At 39.4% G+C, this 16,390-nt stretch overlaps 1 protein-coding gene across 2 annotated transcripts in view; it reads right to left on the reverse strand.

Moving 5' to 3' along the window:
- Positions 1 to 14,110, reverse strand: part of LOC142100784 (Krueppel-like factor 8) — a 121,688-nt gene extending 107,578 nt beyond the window's left edge. Inside the window, exons 1-2 of one of the 2 annotated variants that reach the window (XM_075184590.1) lie at positions 13,584 to 14,110; positions 1,825 to 2,035 (exon numbers count right to left, since the gene is read on the reverse strand). Coding sequence is in view for 1 of the 2 variants with exons in the window: in XM_075184589.1 (XP_075040690.1) it covers positions 13,584 to 13,604 (21 nt within the window). In the remaining variant the exon portion in view is untranslated. The remainder of the gene's footprint in view (positions 1 to 1,824; positions 2,036 to 13,583) is intronic. The other variant, XM_075184589.1, reaches the window with a different exon arrangement.
- Between the last annotated feature and the right edge of the window lie 2,280 nt (positions 14,111 to 16,390).

Here is a 16,390-nt window from a genome sequence, read left to right on the forward strand (position 1 = left end):
TACTTTAATATGGAGTTGGTCCCTCTTTTGCAGCAATAACAGCTTTCACTCTTCTGTTGTTGTTGTGAGTGTTTCTGTGGGAATTTGTGCCCGTTCATTCTGTAGAGCATTTATGAGGTCAGGCACTGATGTTGGAGGAGAAGGCCTGGCTTGCAATCTCTGGCTTGCAATCTCCGTTCCAGTTCTCCCCAAAGGTGTTCGATGGGGTTGAGGTCAGGGCTCTGTGCGGGCCAGTCAAGTTCTTCTACACCAAACTCATCAAACCATGTCTTTGTAGTCCTTGCTTTGTGCACTGGGGCACAGATATTTTGGAATAGAAAAAGGACCTTCCCCAAACTGTTGCCACAATGTTGGAAGCATAGCATTGTCCAACATGATTTGGTATGCTGAACAAACAAAATTGCCCTTCAGATAAGGGACCTAGCCCAAACCCTGAAAAACAGCCCCATACCATTATCGCTCCTCCACCAAACTTCACAGTTGGCATAATGCAGTCAGGCAGGTAACATTCTCCCGACATCCGCCAAACCCAGACTAGCCCATCTGACTACCAAACAGAGAAGCGCGATTCGTCACTTCACAGAACACTGCTCTACAGTCCAGTGTCGGTGTGCTTTACACCACTACATCAGACACTTGGCATTGGTCTCAGTGATGTGAGGCTTGCATGCAGCTGCTCAGCCATGGAAACCCATTCTATTAAGCTCCCGCTGCATAGTTTTTGTGCTTACATTAGCGTCAGTGATAGTTCAGAACTCTTCAGCTATGGAATCAGCAGAGTGTTGGTGACTTTTATGCACCATGTGCCTTAGAAGTCATTGACCCCGCTCTGTGATTTTACGTGATCTTGTGCTTCGTGGCAGAGTTGCTGTTGCTCCTAAACGCTTCCACTTTCTACTAATATCACTTACAGTTGACCGTGGAGTATCCAGCAGGGAAGAAAAATATCATGAATGGCAAAGGTGGCATCCTATCACAGTATCATGCTTGAAGACACTGAGCTCTTCAGAACGACCCATTTTGCATCACAAATATTTGCAAATAGACACTGCATAGCTAGGTGCTTGATTTTATACACCTCTGCCAATTGGTCTGATTGAAACACCTTAATTTAATAATTAACAGGTGCTGGCAAATAATTTTGTATATATATTGTATATTTATATATGTATTTCAAATATATCAAGAGACCCTAGTATTTCTTTGTTTGTCTTTTGTTATATTTTTTTTTCTTCCAGTTAATAATAAAAGTACAAATTATTAAACTTAGTTGATGGGGGGGCGCACCAAAGATTCTCACACAAGGTGCCATTAGATCTAGGGCCTGCCCTGTAGACATCTATGTGCAAAACTTGGCATGATTTCATTTAGCTATATGTATAGCCAGCAGGTACCAGAGACCGGTCTGTTTGAAAACCTTCATTCAAAAACTTGCTGCATTATCCCTACAAGCCATTATGGGTGGGAAGTATTGTGTGCATAGTTGCCTACTCTCCCAGAATGTCCAAGAGACTCACAAATTTCTGGGAGTCCTCCCGGACGAGCAGGTCAACCTCCCGATTTCCGGTCAGTGCAGTAGTTAATTGGCAGGTGTGGGACTTAGTGACAGGATTTGTGCGCCACAGTGACGCAATTCACCGGGTCCTGCCTCCAACCACCCACCGGATTTCCTGAAGAATATGCCAATGTTCGCAAGTATGATTGTGTGTCTGCTAATTAGTGGTTAAGACTCAATCATAGTTATGCTAAAGAGATATGCTGAGCGTGTTTGTGTCTCTTAAAGGATTGTTAAAAAACTCAGACACTTTCTGAAGCCATACTCACTGATTTGCGTAATGACACAAAATGTTGGCAGTGTCCTTTTTCTTTCTTCTAATTTATTTGCTCGTAATCTGGCCACCTCGGCTACTGCACTGAAATGCTCCCTTGAAAAGATGAAATTAGGGTGGAACTGGGACCATCGAAAAGCTTCCTATCTCAGGTAGACTGTCTGACCTTGTAAACTGGACAATGCACTCAAATCAAAGCACTAAAACTGAGAATGCAAAAGAGAAGTTTATTTTTTTTAAACAGTTCTCAATCATCAATAATGCAATGAATTTACCATGATTGCATACTAGGAAAAAAAGGTAGTTTACCTAAAGTTGGGCCTATAAAATGTATGTGCACTCGTTGTTTAGATCTCATGCAGGGAAAAATAGGATTTGGCAGACAAAACAAAAAATGCACTTTTTAAAGACAAACACTAATATGCAAACAAATAAAAACCTATGTTAAGATAAAAAAAACTTATGCATTTTTCAACAAAAGCATGTCAAAATGGATAGAAGACTGATAAACGCTCTATTTGGTTTGTCTCTGGGCGCATACCATAGAAGGTAAATCCTTTATAAATATATTATGTATTATTTTTCTGTTGTCTTCTGGTAAAGTAAAGCATACAGGAACAAGTTTGCTTATCTCGGCTTTCATATCCTTTTTACAACCCCTTCGAAATAAAACCTACCTTCTCTGCACAGCAAATAATAGCAAGTAGTAGGGTCTTCCCCCTAGGGAACACTGAAGCCGAGAATCTGTCCATAGCAGAGCTCTATGGAAGCTGCTCCACAGAGCTCTAGATGGCCTGGAATGTGGTAGCAGTATTCACAGCAATCCAGCTAACGTAACAAGGGGGCCCTCAGCTGCCCTCTATTTGCTGCAAAGGTGTACATATTTATTGAGGAGTGATCACCCTAAAGTAGATGCATTAGTTTGGCATACAGTGACTACCTTTAGCTTGTTATTTAAAAAAAGATGGTATACTATGTAAAACAGTCAACCATTATTGCTTATTGCTTTAGAGACCCAGACAGTGTTAAAAACACATGAAATTGACTGCTGTTCTCCCAGTATTTTATTTTTAACTTTTTATGGCCTCATATCTGCATCTTTGGGGCGTATTCAATTGTTAGCGTTAACGCTAACAAACGAGCGCTCAAAAAATATCTTAGCGTTAATACAGTAATTACTCGCGGAATTTCAGCTCGCTGCTCCATGAGCTGCGAGCTGAAATTTCGCGAGTAAACTACCGTATTAACGCTTTTCGCGCGCCATATTACCGTATAAGTGGTAATATTTTTTGAGCGCTCGTTTTTCAGCGTTAACGCTAACAATTGAATACGCCCCTTTGTGTTTTTTTATTTGTTTTTTTTAACATACTTTTTGAATATTGTTTTAACATATACTACAACCCTTAAAAAATGATACAACCTGCTCCGAAAGATAAAGAATATTTGACACATTCTGCTACCAAATAAAAAATAAATAAATAAATAAATGAGGAATGGGAAAATACAAATGCGTTTTTTAGGTGTGTCGTTAAGTCAAAGAACATTACAGCTAAAAAACATAAAGGACAACTGAATTGAAATTTTGCATGTGAACTATGGAGGAAAACACATCACATCACATGTTACCCTAACATTACACTGCAATTCTGTTAAAAAATAAAAATATTACCTCCCAACTCCACTGTACAGACTGCTGAAGCTCCTCCCACATCTTTAGGACAGTGCTCTGAAGGAATCACATCCAAGTAAGAAAAAACAAAAACCTGAATCTGTGGGTATTTACTGTACTTAATAAGACATCACTGGCCCTATCACTGTGTATGAATAAACCAATCTAGTGCATTTCTGTACAGCAAGGCTGGAAAGCTGCATCTCATCTCTGACTGCATAGATAGAGAAGCATCTCACTACTAACATGGCAACCTGCTACAGGAGTGAAAAAACATGGTGGACATATTTAAGTATAAACACAAGTATTTACTGTAATATATAATGATCAGCATGTGATATATATATTAATATAAAATTTTGGTTTTACTTGCTCTAACTTGTAGTCCATCTGACTGTATTTCATGGAGTTCAAGTTCTCATGCTTAAAACATAGGGGGGGGGTATAAAAATCCTTAGGCAACAGAAAAAATTAATTAATTTGCAACATATTTATCAGAGAATAAGATTTTTCATATTTTTTTTGGTAGGTTTTTTACAAGGCAAGTGTAGGAGGATGAAAAAAGGACAAGTCAGTTGGGTCTGGTGGGATATACCCAAGGATACTACAAAGACCCTAAAGGGGTGTTGATATCACCACAGACAGAGTTATTCAGCCAGTCACTATTAACAGAGATAGTACCAACGGACTGCCGTAGAGCAAATGTTCTCTTGCAGCCAGACATATATAAAATGCACATCTATAGGAAACACAAAAACATTTTATATACAAAATGTATATAATTATGCAGGCAGACAAATGTAATACACATATTTTGCCTTTTTATTTATGTGTACTGAGTGTATAATAAAGTGACACATAGCTATATTTAAGGAGGCAGACATAAGCAATACACATACAAATAAAACATTGCTTTTTTATAACACTACACTGACAAAGGTTTCTAATTAAAATGGCGGACATATGCTATATAGACACCTGCTATTGCTTTACCGCTAGAAGCACCTAATTACCAAATGAGTGCCATGAGAACAACACACCATGTGGGACTGGTACAGGCATCAGAAATTAACGTACACACCCCCAAAGTAGTCGCAGCTCGAGGAACTATCGGCAGTTGCTTGTGGATCGTACAGTAACTTATACACACTACATGATCGTTGGGTGGATTGGTTGGAAAATATTAAACAGTACGAGTCGACAATCGAGACCTTGAAACGACTTTCGACCATCACGTCACTATACACACACTATCCTGACTTCCGACCGGTCATATGTCGCTTGACTTGCCCGATTATTGGACGCAAATGCTCAAGCGTGTACCTAACCTAAGGTAGTAGATAAAGGTGGACCTCTATAAGTAGCTTATTAAAATGTATGTAAGGTATTTGACACTGTTCCATATTTAAGACATATACATATATTGAAATGTTTGGGATTGAATTCAGGGGTGGCTGAGTGGATAGGATATGGGCAAAAGAATAGACAACAAAGAGTTGTAGTAAAAGGAATGCAATAGAGGTTACCAGTACAGCACCTAAACTTATTAATGACATTACTAATGGTTCTGAAAGAAAAATATACATTTTTGTTGAACAAAGTTATTGATGCTTTAAGTAGAGGAGAGGTCAAGAGGGACGGACAATTTCAGCAGTTTAATGCCAACATAATCATGCCAAAAAAAACAACAAAAAAAAAACAACATACAACTGTATAAAAAAAAACAGAAATTGAATATTGTGTTATAATAACACTAAGGCTCGGTACACACAGGAGGTTTTTCAGCCAATATATGGGCCAATCAGCCAACATACGATCGTTTGATCAGATATTGCGTTAGTGTGTATACTTACACAATGAACAACAGTGGTTGCAAAGTGTCGATCGACATTTCATTTGGTTGCTGTTAGGGCCGGCTGGCCGCCCCCCGAATGCTCTATTGCCTAATTATTAACGGCGGCCGCATCGCATGACACGCAATGTGGCCGCGTCATCAATGACTTGGCTGCATCGCGTCTCGTGTGATGCGGCCGCCTGTGCGCCCCCCCGGGCTGAAATCTGCCAGCCCGCGCCTGGCTGTGAAAAGTCGCTGGCCGGATGGTTGGTCTTCCAAAAATCGTTTAAAACATGTCTAATGTGTACGCATGAATCACCTGACCGATCGGACCTTCAGTTGCAGGTTTTGATCATTGTGGATAACACATCGGTCGGAAAATTGTGTACCTAGCCTAACATATCAACTACTGAGTAGGATATGGACCTAGCAGTCACTATTTTATGTTAAGAAAATAATGCAATAAGGAGGGCCATTCGGATTCTAGATTGCATAGGAACATGAATTTATAACAGAGAGAGAAAGGTGGTGATGCCACAATATAGGTCATTGGTGAGACCTCATCTGGAGTAGCGTTTTCAGTCTTTGGAGGCCATTTGTTCAAAAATACATAAAGAAATTATAGGTTGTGCCATGAAGGGCAACAAATTGAGAAGGGAGTGGGAGTATATTATATAAGCTTCCAAATATATCAATGGCTTTAATAAAGTAGAAGAGGCATTCTTCAGAAGAAACATTTTAGAAAAGAGAACATGCACCGAAATTGAAGGGAAGTAGGTTCAGGGGAAGTTTGAGGAAAAATTACTTCACTGAAAGGGTGTTATTTATATAGGTGGAATAGACTTTCAACAGAAGTCACAGAGAGCAATACAGTGGGGGAATTTAGGCATGCTTGAGACAGACACAGAGCTTTCCTAAGTTTGGGGTATATGAAAGCATTGGAGGTTATTAGCGGTAAATATGGGGAAGAGTAGATAGGCCAAGTAGTTCTTGTCTGCCATTGAACTCTACTTTATGAAGTTTTTATTGTACAGCTTCTTTTTTACCCAAGATAATAATAACTGACACTTTTCTACATACACCTACAACTTATTCTACAACTTTCTGACACAGCTAGCTCTCTTTAGTTAAGCAGGAAACTGTATTGACAAATTAATTAGGTAAATGAGACAGGGACCAGCCCCCTATCACTTGCTACTGGTATCGTAAAAGTATTGTAGTACAGAGCCAGAAAAGTTTATCATTCACCGTTCTAAAATAACGAACAAGATGCATTTTACACCATTGTACACCCACTGTTGATGCCTTTGGAGCGTACTGCCATGTTTTCTAATCATAGAGACAACACACCAATGTTTTGCCACCATGCTTAAATTTTAAAAGAAAAAAAAAGTGTTAAATTGCACCAAAAGTGTGTCCTCTGCCTTTCTCTTTAGGAAGAGGACAAACAGGGCAACTGCCTGATGCCACTAAACTCCTGCTGCTGATCATTACCCAACAGTTCTCACCCACTCTTTCATCCACCGGGTTCCAGGACAACCACTTCTATAACTTGCTGGATGCTGCTCTAGTTCTTTCCCTTTGATTGCTTGTAACAGTTGGGAGCACTACCAGACAGGATACTTATTCCCACTATCCTGTGCAATCACATATTGCACTCAACAGTGTTGCAGGAAACTCATTTGAACAGTATGTAGTTATAGGCCTGCAAACCCTGTAAAAACATCTCTATGCTGCTGTGAGTCTGGAGCTGAGCAATGTACAAAGAACCTGCATTGTTGACCATCACTTGATAGGTAAACTACATAATAAAATAATACTCATTATGGAAAGAGGGTCAGGTGGGTTGTAAAAAGTTATGTGAGGGAAAACATATGAAGGGATACCAATAGCGCTAACGTCCTGACGGTGCAAATGAAAAGGATTTACAAAAGAGGAAGATCGCATTGGTACTGTCTAGTGGCAGTGTTTGAATCCTTAGCTTTTCCAGAAAAAAGGAGAAAGGCAGAATCCATATGGTAAAGTATAAGGAGATTGGAAAGTTCTTGTCACACAACTGGTGTTCATTTACATGTAGCGTCTTCTATCTAACTTAAAGCTGTGACGGGACGAACATTTCTCCTTCTCTCACAATGACAGCGATTACATTTTTAAAAAAGCATGTGTTTTTTTTAGATGATAAAGATACTCTTTACGACATGTGAAGGAGTATATTTACAAGTCAAGTCATGCCAGCAATGTAAGGTGAGAGATGGAGAGCGGTGTAGAATTTTGGAGATTATAGACAACCAGAGCAGAGATTAGCACTAAAGGAAAGCACATATGGAGGACATCCTCAGCTCTCTCAAGGCTAGCTAGAAGATTTAGAGTGAAGGCCAATTAAAGAAAGATAAATTCACCAATATGGAACATTATGAGACAGAGGAATAGTAGTTTTATGAAGTCCTGTATAAGCACATGTGCAGAATGAAGTCTTTTAATTTGCCTCTCCTCTGGTCCATTTTATTTTATTTATTTTTTAATAGCGAATTGAGCAGAAACATCTAGAGGTGAAAAAGAAATGCCAATACAATACACTTTGCTAATTTAATGAATAAGATAACAAAACAGGGATGGAGGAAAGTGAAGGATGTTTTACAGTCTCAGGTCACGGTTACATCATCTGCTTCAGTAAATCGCCAATGTGGACTATACCACTTACTCTCAATGACCTCTTTGTGTTTCTTCTTCGTTCAGTTTTTTTTTGTTTTTTTTTTAAATGAACACCAATGTGGAGCAAATGAGAAGACAAATTCAAAGAAAATGGCAATGAGATTTGCATGTGGGTGTTAATGGCATTAAGTCAAAGTAACTTCTTGAATGGGGGTGAAAGTAGATATGAGGTAACATTATCATCAACATTTATATGGCGCCTGCAATTGGGAATAAACCCAGTACTAAAACAATACTGGGTAATAAAGACAGACAGAGGGTAAGAGGGCTCTACTCGCAACCTTACAATCTATGGGACAATGGGATACATAAGTGCTACATATTGCATATTGGTCCAGCCAGTGTGCAAAAGTAAAAAAAAAAATGCTTAATATGCTATATGATACAGTCACACAGCAATGCTGGTCAGGGGATTAAAGGGTTGTTGTCTTGTGTAAACTGTGTAAAGGGTGATAATAAGGTAACCTAGTGAGGTTAAGAGGGTTGTTAAGGAAAATGATAAGCTTGCCTGAGGAGGTGGATTTTCAGGGGGCCTTGAAGGAATAACGACTAGAGTAAAGTCTTAGGCTAGGTACACACTGGAGGTTTTTCAGCCGATTATTGGGCCAATTAACCGATAAACGACCGCTCGGGCCACATATCGCGTTAGTGTGTATACTTACACGATGAACAACAGTCGTTCCAAAGTGCCGATTGTAGTTTCATTTGGTTGGTCGTACTGCTTAATAATCTCGTTTCAATCATCTTCCGATCATGTAGTGTGTATGCACTCACGATCTCCATGGAGTTTACAGAGTCATGGTCCTTTCAGGCGATGCCGGCAATAAACATGTCCTGGTGACTAAATATAGAGTGCTGTAGATGGAATTCGTGTGTGTGTGTGTGTTCCGAGACTGAATATTTCATTTTAGAGTCACAGAAGCCAACGAATTTCGTAAGGACATGTGGATAGCTATAACAAGGTGGTTTTAGTCACTGTAACAGGAATGAATGAATGACTATAGTGCTGTCATTCTCTAAATCACTAGACAACCAGATGAAGAGCACAGATCTGAAGGTAAATCATGTGTAGTGTGCATGCATGAATCGCCTAACCGGTCGGACCATCAGTCATAGGTACAATCGTTGTAGATAACAGATTGGTCGTAAAATTCTCCAGTGTGTACCTAGCCTTATTGTGTGAACGAGGGACTTACACAAAGTGGGTACAGCCCGAAAACAGTCCTGTAGCCGGAAATGGGAACATGTAATGACAGTGAATGAGACACGCAGATCTTGTACAGATCAGAGGTGCGAGTTGGGAGATATTTTGAGACAAGGGAGGAGATTTACTTTGGTGCAGTTTTGTTTATGGCCTTGTATGTTAGTAGAAGTATCTTATATTGGATTCGTTGAAAAACAGGCAACCAATTTAGAGACTGACAGAGTGGCTCAGCAGGGGAAGAACGGTTTGGAAGGAAAATCAATCTAGCCGCTGGATGCAAAATAGATTGTAGGAGTCAGAGTCTGATTTGGGGAAGACAAGTAAGGAGGGAATTGCAATAGTCAATGCGGAATATGATAAGTGCATGAATTAAAGTTTTTATTGTGTCATTTGTGAGATACATGTGTATTATGGAAATGTTTTTCAGATGTATGTAATATGATTTAAATATAGAGTAGATGTGGGGAATAAAGGTTAATTCTAAGTCAAGAATCACACCTAGGAAGAGAGCTTGCTGACTGGGAAATGTCTGGCAGATAACTTCTGTTGGGGGGTGGGAATATTATTAACTCTGTTTTAGAAAAACTGAATATGAGTCGGCAAGAGGGCAGCCAAGATGAAATGACAGAAAGACAGCCAATAATGCGGGACAACACAGATGGTGAAAGATCAGGAGAGGATAGATAAATTTGGGTATCATCTACATAGAGAGGATACTGAAATGCAAAGAAGCTTATTAATTTTTCAAGAGTAGTGGTGTAGATAGAGAACAGCAGAGGACCTAGGACTGAGCCTTGCAGAACTCCAACTGATAAGGAAATCAGAGGAGGGGTCGAACCACAGACATTATCACTGAAAGAGCGATTAGCTAGGTAGGATGAGAACCAAGATAAGAGAGTGTCTTGAAGACCTTGGGATTGTAGCGTTTGTATGAGATGAGAGTGGTCAATAGTGTCAAATGCAGCAGAGAGATTCAGGAAAATTAGAAAAGAGTACTTGCCTTTAGTTTTAGCAGTGACCAAATAATTGACAACCTTGGTTAACACAGTATCTGTGGAGTGTTGAGAACGAAAGAAAGCCTGACTGAAGAGGATCCAATAGCTTGTTCGCAGAAAGAGTGTGAGGAGAGTAGAGGAAATTCTCTCAAGAAGCTTGGAGGGCATGGGAGCTGAGAGACGGGACAGTAATTTGAGAGAGAGTTTGGTTCAGAATTTTGTTTTTTCAGAATAGGAGTAATCAGTGCCGTAACTAGACATTTCAGTGCCCTGGGCGAGACAGGGCATCGGTGCCACCCATCGAAGTGGGAGTGACATTTGCCAAGTGGGTGTGGTCAACCTAATGTGGGGGAGTGGCTAGTACGTTACTGAAAGAATTCTGCTACACATATTTGCAAATGCATGATATATATATATCTATATACATATAGCTATCTCAATATATATATATATATATATATATATATATATATATGCGCCCACACAATACAAATACAATGCCTGCGCCCGCTCAATACATATACAATGCCAATACAAATACAATGCCTGTGCCCACACAATACTAATACAATGCCTGCGCCCACATGCACACAATACAAACATAATGCCTGTGCCCATACACACTACAAATACAAATACAATGCTTGCTCACACACATAATATAAATACAATGCCTGCCCACACACATAGCCTGTGAGTGCCAATGTGTAAAGAGGGTGCATTAACAACAGGAATCAATGAGCCCTCAAATTCAGACAATAGCTTGAACACACTGCATCATGTGTAGAAACTCTTAGAATAGAATGTACCCTAGATTAGGTTACAATAACGGAAACTGTGAAAAATCGGGATAGAGGGCTGAGTGATTGCAATATTTTGATTATAAACCCTGGCAGCACAAGATGTACCTACAAATGCAATCCTGTAATTAATTTGCATTAAATCAGACACCACTGACATAGAAATATGTACATACACCCTAGTGTGTCACTATCTACTACATATGTAGGTAACCTGGGGCTCTCCCGCTGTTGTCGAACTACAAGTCTCAGCATGCCATCCCAGCATAAGAGACCTTAGTGCCAGAGAGCCACAGCCTGCCTAAATCAAATACAGACCCCATCCAGCCGCCACCTCACCATAACAACATAACAGATTATTCACCTCCATGATCCATCCATCAGCACTGCGCTGCCATCTTGCATCTGGGAACGCTTGAGTCTAAGTAAAGGACCATTATGGGGGGATATCCTGCTAGTCATGAGATTGTTCCTTCTAGTAAATACCTCTCATTGTAGGTTAATGTCTAGGCTGACGATCTCCGCTTCTATTCTCACTCTCTCTGCATCTATAACAAGCGCTATAATAGTTTAACATGCATCTCCTGCCAATCCAAAGATAATTCTCCCCCTACAGAAGAATCATATGGTTTCTTCCATCGCCCAGCGTCAGTTACCATGGAGACGGAAATCTCAGCCTGAGACGCCTCTTTTAATGGCCTCTGCGGCATGGAGCCCGATACAGGGGATGAAAGACCTCCGGACACAAATACAAAGACCTGTTTAACTAAGCAGAGGACTATATGATGCATTATTATACGAGTACAACTCGGTAGACAGGGCCACGACAACCTGCGGCTTTTTTTTTCCCTTAACACGGACGTGATTTTTTTTTTTTTTTACTGTGCCGGCGGTCTGTGCCACAGAGGGGAAGGTAGCGGGTGGCTGCTGCGCCCCCCTTGGGCTTGCGCCCTGGGCGACAGCACCGCCCGCACCACCCTAATTACGGCTCTGGGAGTAATCACTGCGTACTTGAATAATGACAGAAAGTTACCAGTAGAGAGATTACAGATGACGGGGATCTTACGATTTGTGAAAGAATAAGATAGTATCAAGAGGACAGGTGGAAGAGTAGGAAGTTAAGAAGAGAGTATACACTTCATCTTCATTTCTGGGATCAAATGAAGAGAGGGTGTCAGAGGGTGCTGGGAAGGAGCTAGAATAGATTTACATTTTTATTTTCTGGTCACAAGACAGAAAACTATGTCACATAGAGAAATATAATCTTGTTTGTGTTACTGAACTTTTCAGTACAGAGCAGGGTAAAACAAAGCAAGCTAATAAAAGCAAAGAAATAGCCATTTAAATTAATAGGGGACCAAACTTAGCATGCCTCTTTCCTCTGCAGCCCTGCAAACTAACCTTTGCACCACACTTATTCCATATCACCTATAGGGGACACATTTATGCATGAATAAAAGGTAAAATGCTAGAACATGCTCAGAAAGGAAATAGAGGCATCTCAGATCCTTAATATGACACTTTTACGTCTCTGTGTGCAGTAGTTCCTGATAAAGATATGAACTATACGGGTGGTCCAGAAATTATGCAGATCACCTTGCATGGGAATCATCATCATCAGCTATTTATATAGCACCACTAATTCCACAGTGCTGTACAGAGAACACACTCACATCAGTCACTGCCCCATTGGAGCTTACTGTCTAAATCCCCTAACATACAAAGACTAGAGTCAATTTGATATCAACCAATTCACCTAACATGGAAATAATGTGGCTAGGAAGTATACCTCCCACTTTCTCAGTTTCATAACCAATGTACTGACAGGAAAGTAACATTTAGGAAACATATGATCGCCAAATGTGATGTAATATGTACGTACATCTTAATTGAAAATACAGAATATATCTACACAGATCCAGCTTAGTGTACATTTTACTGCAGGCGTACACAACCCCTTATATTTAGTATATACTACACAGGTTGGTGGACAATATGTAATTAAGGAACTGGTTGCTGCCCTGCACCTTACAGCCCAACATAAACACATACATTAAAAAAGTACTACCAATGAAATCTACATTTTATACAATCTAATAACTGCAAGCATTTCTTACTCTCTCATTTTATATATATATATATATATATATATATATATACATATACACATACATACACACATTTAATGCAATTAGAAATCAACTCATACGGTTTCTCTTTAGATCGATGAATAGCTGGGATCGTTTAACCCCTCCTTTACATTCTGTAGCCAACCAATGTACTCTGTTCCCTCCTTTTAAGTACACTGTCTCTTTAAGAAGCACCAAGATGGAGTCTTGTGTTGGAGCAGGCAGCTGATGTACTCAGATCACCTACACATTATAGGATGTTCGGGCAAATTGTGGTATAAATCACCCAAATTAACATATTTATATGATCAAAATGCGCCTGGCTCATTCGACCTAATTGTGCAATGCACATACCTACAGAACGGGCAGCAATGAGCGAGTCATGTATATTGCAGGTGATAGACTACTTACCGTCTGTGTTTCCGAATGCATCGCCCTCTGCTCAGCACAGATTTGTTTACCAGCTGCAGTCCTGTGGTAGATTAATAGGACCTTTCCGTAGGCATGCAGGATTCAGCTATCTTTGTAAGGTTTCACTGCCCAGGCTGTCTTCTCTTCTTTTTGTCTTTTTCCCCTCCTCCTCCTCAGTACATTCTGGGTGTGTTTATGGGGTGGGGCCCTGCTTCATGCAATGTATAAAAACTATACGACCAATTCATAAGAAAATCTTCATTTATTTGGGGGGAAGGGGTTCTCAGCTTTTCCCTATTCAGATTGTGTGCTTTCTCTGCCTCACTGCTGTCCTTTACTCAGTGGGTGTGTTGATGGGTGGGGTCCTCCTGTGCTCCTAATAGCCCTTACTGTTCGACTTCTCCAAATCTATATTGTGGGTATGTTGACCTGCTCATACAGTATTATCTCCCAGTCGCCTCTTCTCTAGCTGCTTTTCTTTCTGTTTTCTCACACTCCTCTCCTCCCTAGCTGCCCTGACCCTAACCACACCCTACAACTCCACCCCACACCCAGCTTGTCAGTCAGAGACCTGCACTGCACAACCACCCAGTAAAGAGAGCCACCTCTAGGACTCTGCTCAACCAGAGCTGTTACATATTTTCTAAGAATTGTGTAATGTTACAAGTTCTGATTATCTTAATGATATGTATGCTTGTATTTTATTTATAGATAGCTTTTCCCATATATATATATATATATATATATATATATATATATATATATATATATGGGAAAAGCTATGACATAGTAAAACCTTGCAATTATATTTAGGGGACCAGTGACCACAACAGTGTATGTTGATCTCAAAGGAAGCATTAACAGTGTTTGATCCCAGTTATGGAAATCCAAATATGTGTTGGAAAGCCTGCACTGCAGCACCATAGGGTGTGGTGCATGCAAGGGCATTTACAACTTTATTGTTACATCCTTAGTTGTGGAGAGCTAGACATGTTTTTGTAGCATTGTTAATCACAACAGGATCCAACTTGGACCTTTCTACACTGATTTTAAAATAAATAGCCCTTAATTGTAATGTGTTTCACAGGCATTCTTGCAATTTATATTCTTATCTGTAAAAGCAGTAGTGGTGGGATATGTACTTTGGGCAGAGGGTGTTGATTGCTAAAAAGTATATATGAAAGAAGTTCTTTTTAAGTTTATGTTTGTGATGAGACCAATTTTAACATTTCTGTTTTATTTAAATATAACATAGAACAAATTTTTTTATTGGAAATACTATTGTATATGACCATTTTTATATATAGAAATTGCTTTCTTTTCTCAAAATTGTGTAATAAATTGTAGCAATGGTTGTTGGGGTGGGAGTTTATGGGAGAAAATTCTCAGAAGATTAATTATGCCAATTATATCTTTACTGCATTTCCAAGTTAATTCTTGAGCTGCAACTTAAGAAAACCGCAAGAAAAGTAGCGCAACAGTGCTAGAGCAGTGGTCCTAAACCGGGCATTATAACATATCTTGGGGTGGCAGTCGTCACAATATATTTTTAACTAAATAATTTTTAATGTACATGTTCAAATGTAAAATGTAAAAATAGACTTGGAACAATTTTGGTGTGCTTAGTACTATTTCAACAACTTTGGCACCACCTACCAATGTGGGATTCTTAGAATTTCTGGTAATAAAAACAAAGGCCAGAAACCACTTACATGTAATTTATAACATGTGTGTTGCCATTTTTTTTTTTTAAAAAAAGAGCCCCTATTCAAAGATATTATTAATAAGCAACAGCAAAAGTCATTGAGAACTTAACATTTGTTTCAGTTTTCAATTGAATTGTAATAATATGTATGTTTTATATATTTTTCAATAAATTGGTGGTTTCCTGATACAAAAATGTGCATATTTTTAAACTGGTGCAAAGACATATTTTGATAATTAAAGGAGTGCTGGCTTCCAAATAGATTAAGAACCATGGCTCTAAGAGTTTTACAGTAAGTTCTAACAAGTCTGTCATGCCACATTGATGTACACTCAACCTTCTAACTTCTCAGTATTAACAAGTAGGAAAACCTGCTTCAATGTGTCCTAAATGCCGCCGTAAGACTAATTTTCCTCTCACCGTTCCACATCCACATCCACTGCACCGCACTGCAAATAATTACATTGGCTAACATTAACTTCCGTAATGAAATTCAAGCTGGAAAGTGCCATTTACATGGCAACCCTGTGAGTCAGTATCCCTTCTACTGGGTTCTAATGTTCTTCACACTGCTGCCTAGTATAATCTGTCCTGCATTGGTGTGAAGGGCTTTTTTGTCCAGAAGTCTCTTCTCCTTTTGCGCTAGGTTCAAATACCAGGGATTAGTGGAGGATAGGAAACTAATTGTGGTTAATATTCATTTCAGCTTCTTTCAGTATGAATAGTCCACATGACATTTTGTTGTCAAAGTTAGAATTTCTGACACTAGTAATTATGGTCAAGGTGGGTTAATAACCATAGGTCACAGAAAAGAGACATTCACTCATTTTCATTTCATTATAAGTATCCTCTTTTGCACATTAAAAAATGCCTGGTCAGTCGGTACCTTCCCTAAAAAGAAACAACCAGATAGTGGTTTCCTTGTTCATGCAAATTATCTTGAGATTTGTAGACAGGGCTAGGTGCCAAACATGATTAACAAAGAACTGTCTGAAAGAAACAGAGAAACAGATCTGGGGCTATATTTACTAAGCTGCGGGTTTGAAAAAGTGGGGATGTTGCCTATAGCAACCAATCAGATTCTAGCTTTCATTTATTTAGT

The sequence above is a fragment of the Mixophyes fleayi genome, chromosome 9, assembly GCF_038048845.1.
Source record: "Mixophyes fleayi isolate aMixFle1 chromosome 9, aMixFle1.hap1, whole genome shotgun sequence".
Taxonomy (NCBI): domain Eukaryota; kingdom Metazoa; phylum Chordata; class Amphibia; order Anura; family Limnodynastidae; genus Mixophyes; species Mixophyes fleayi.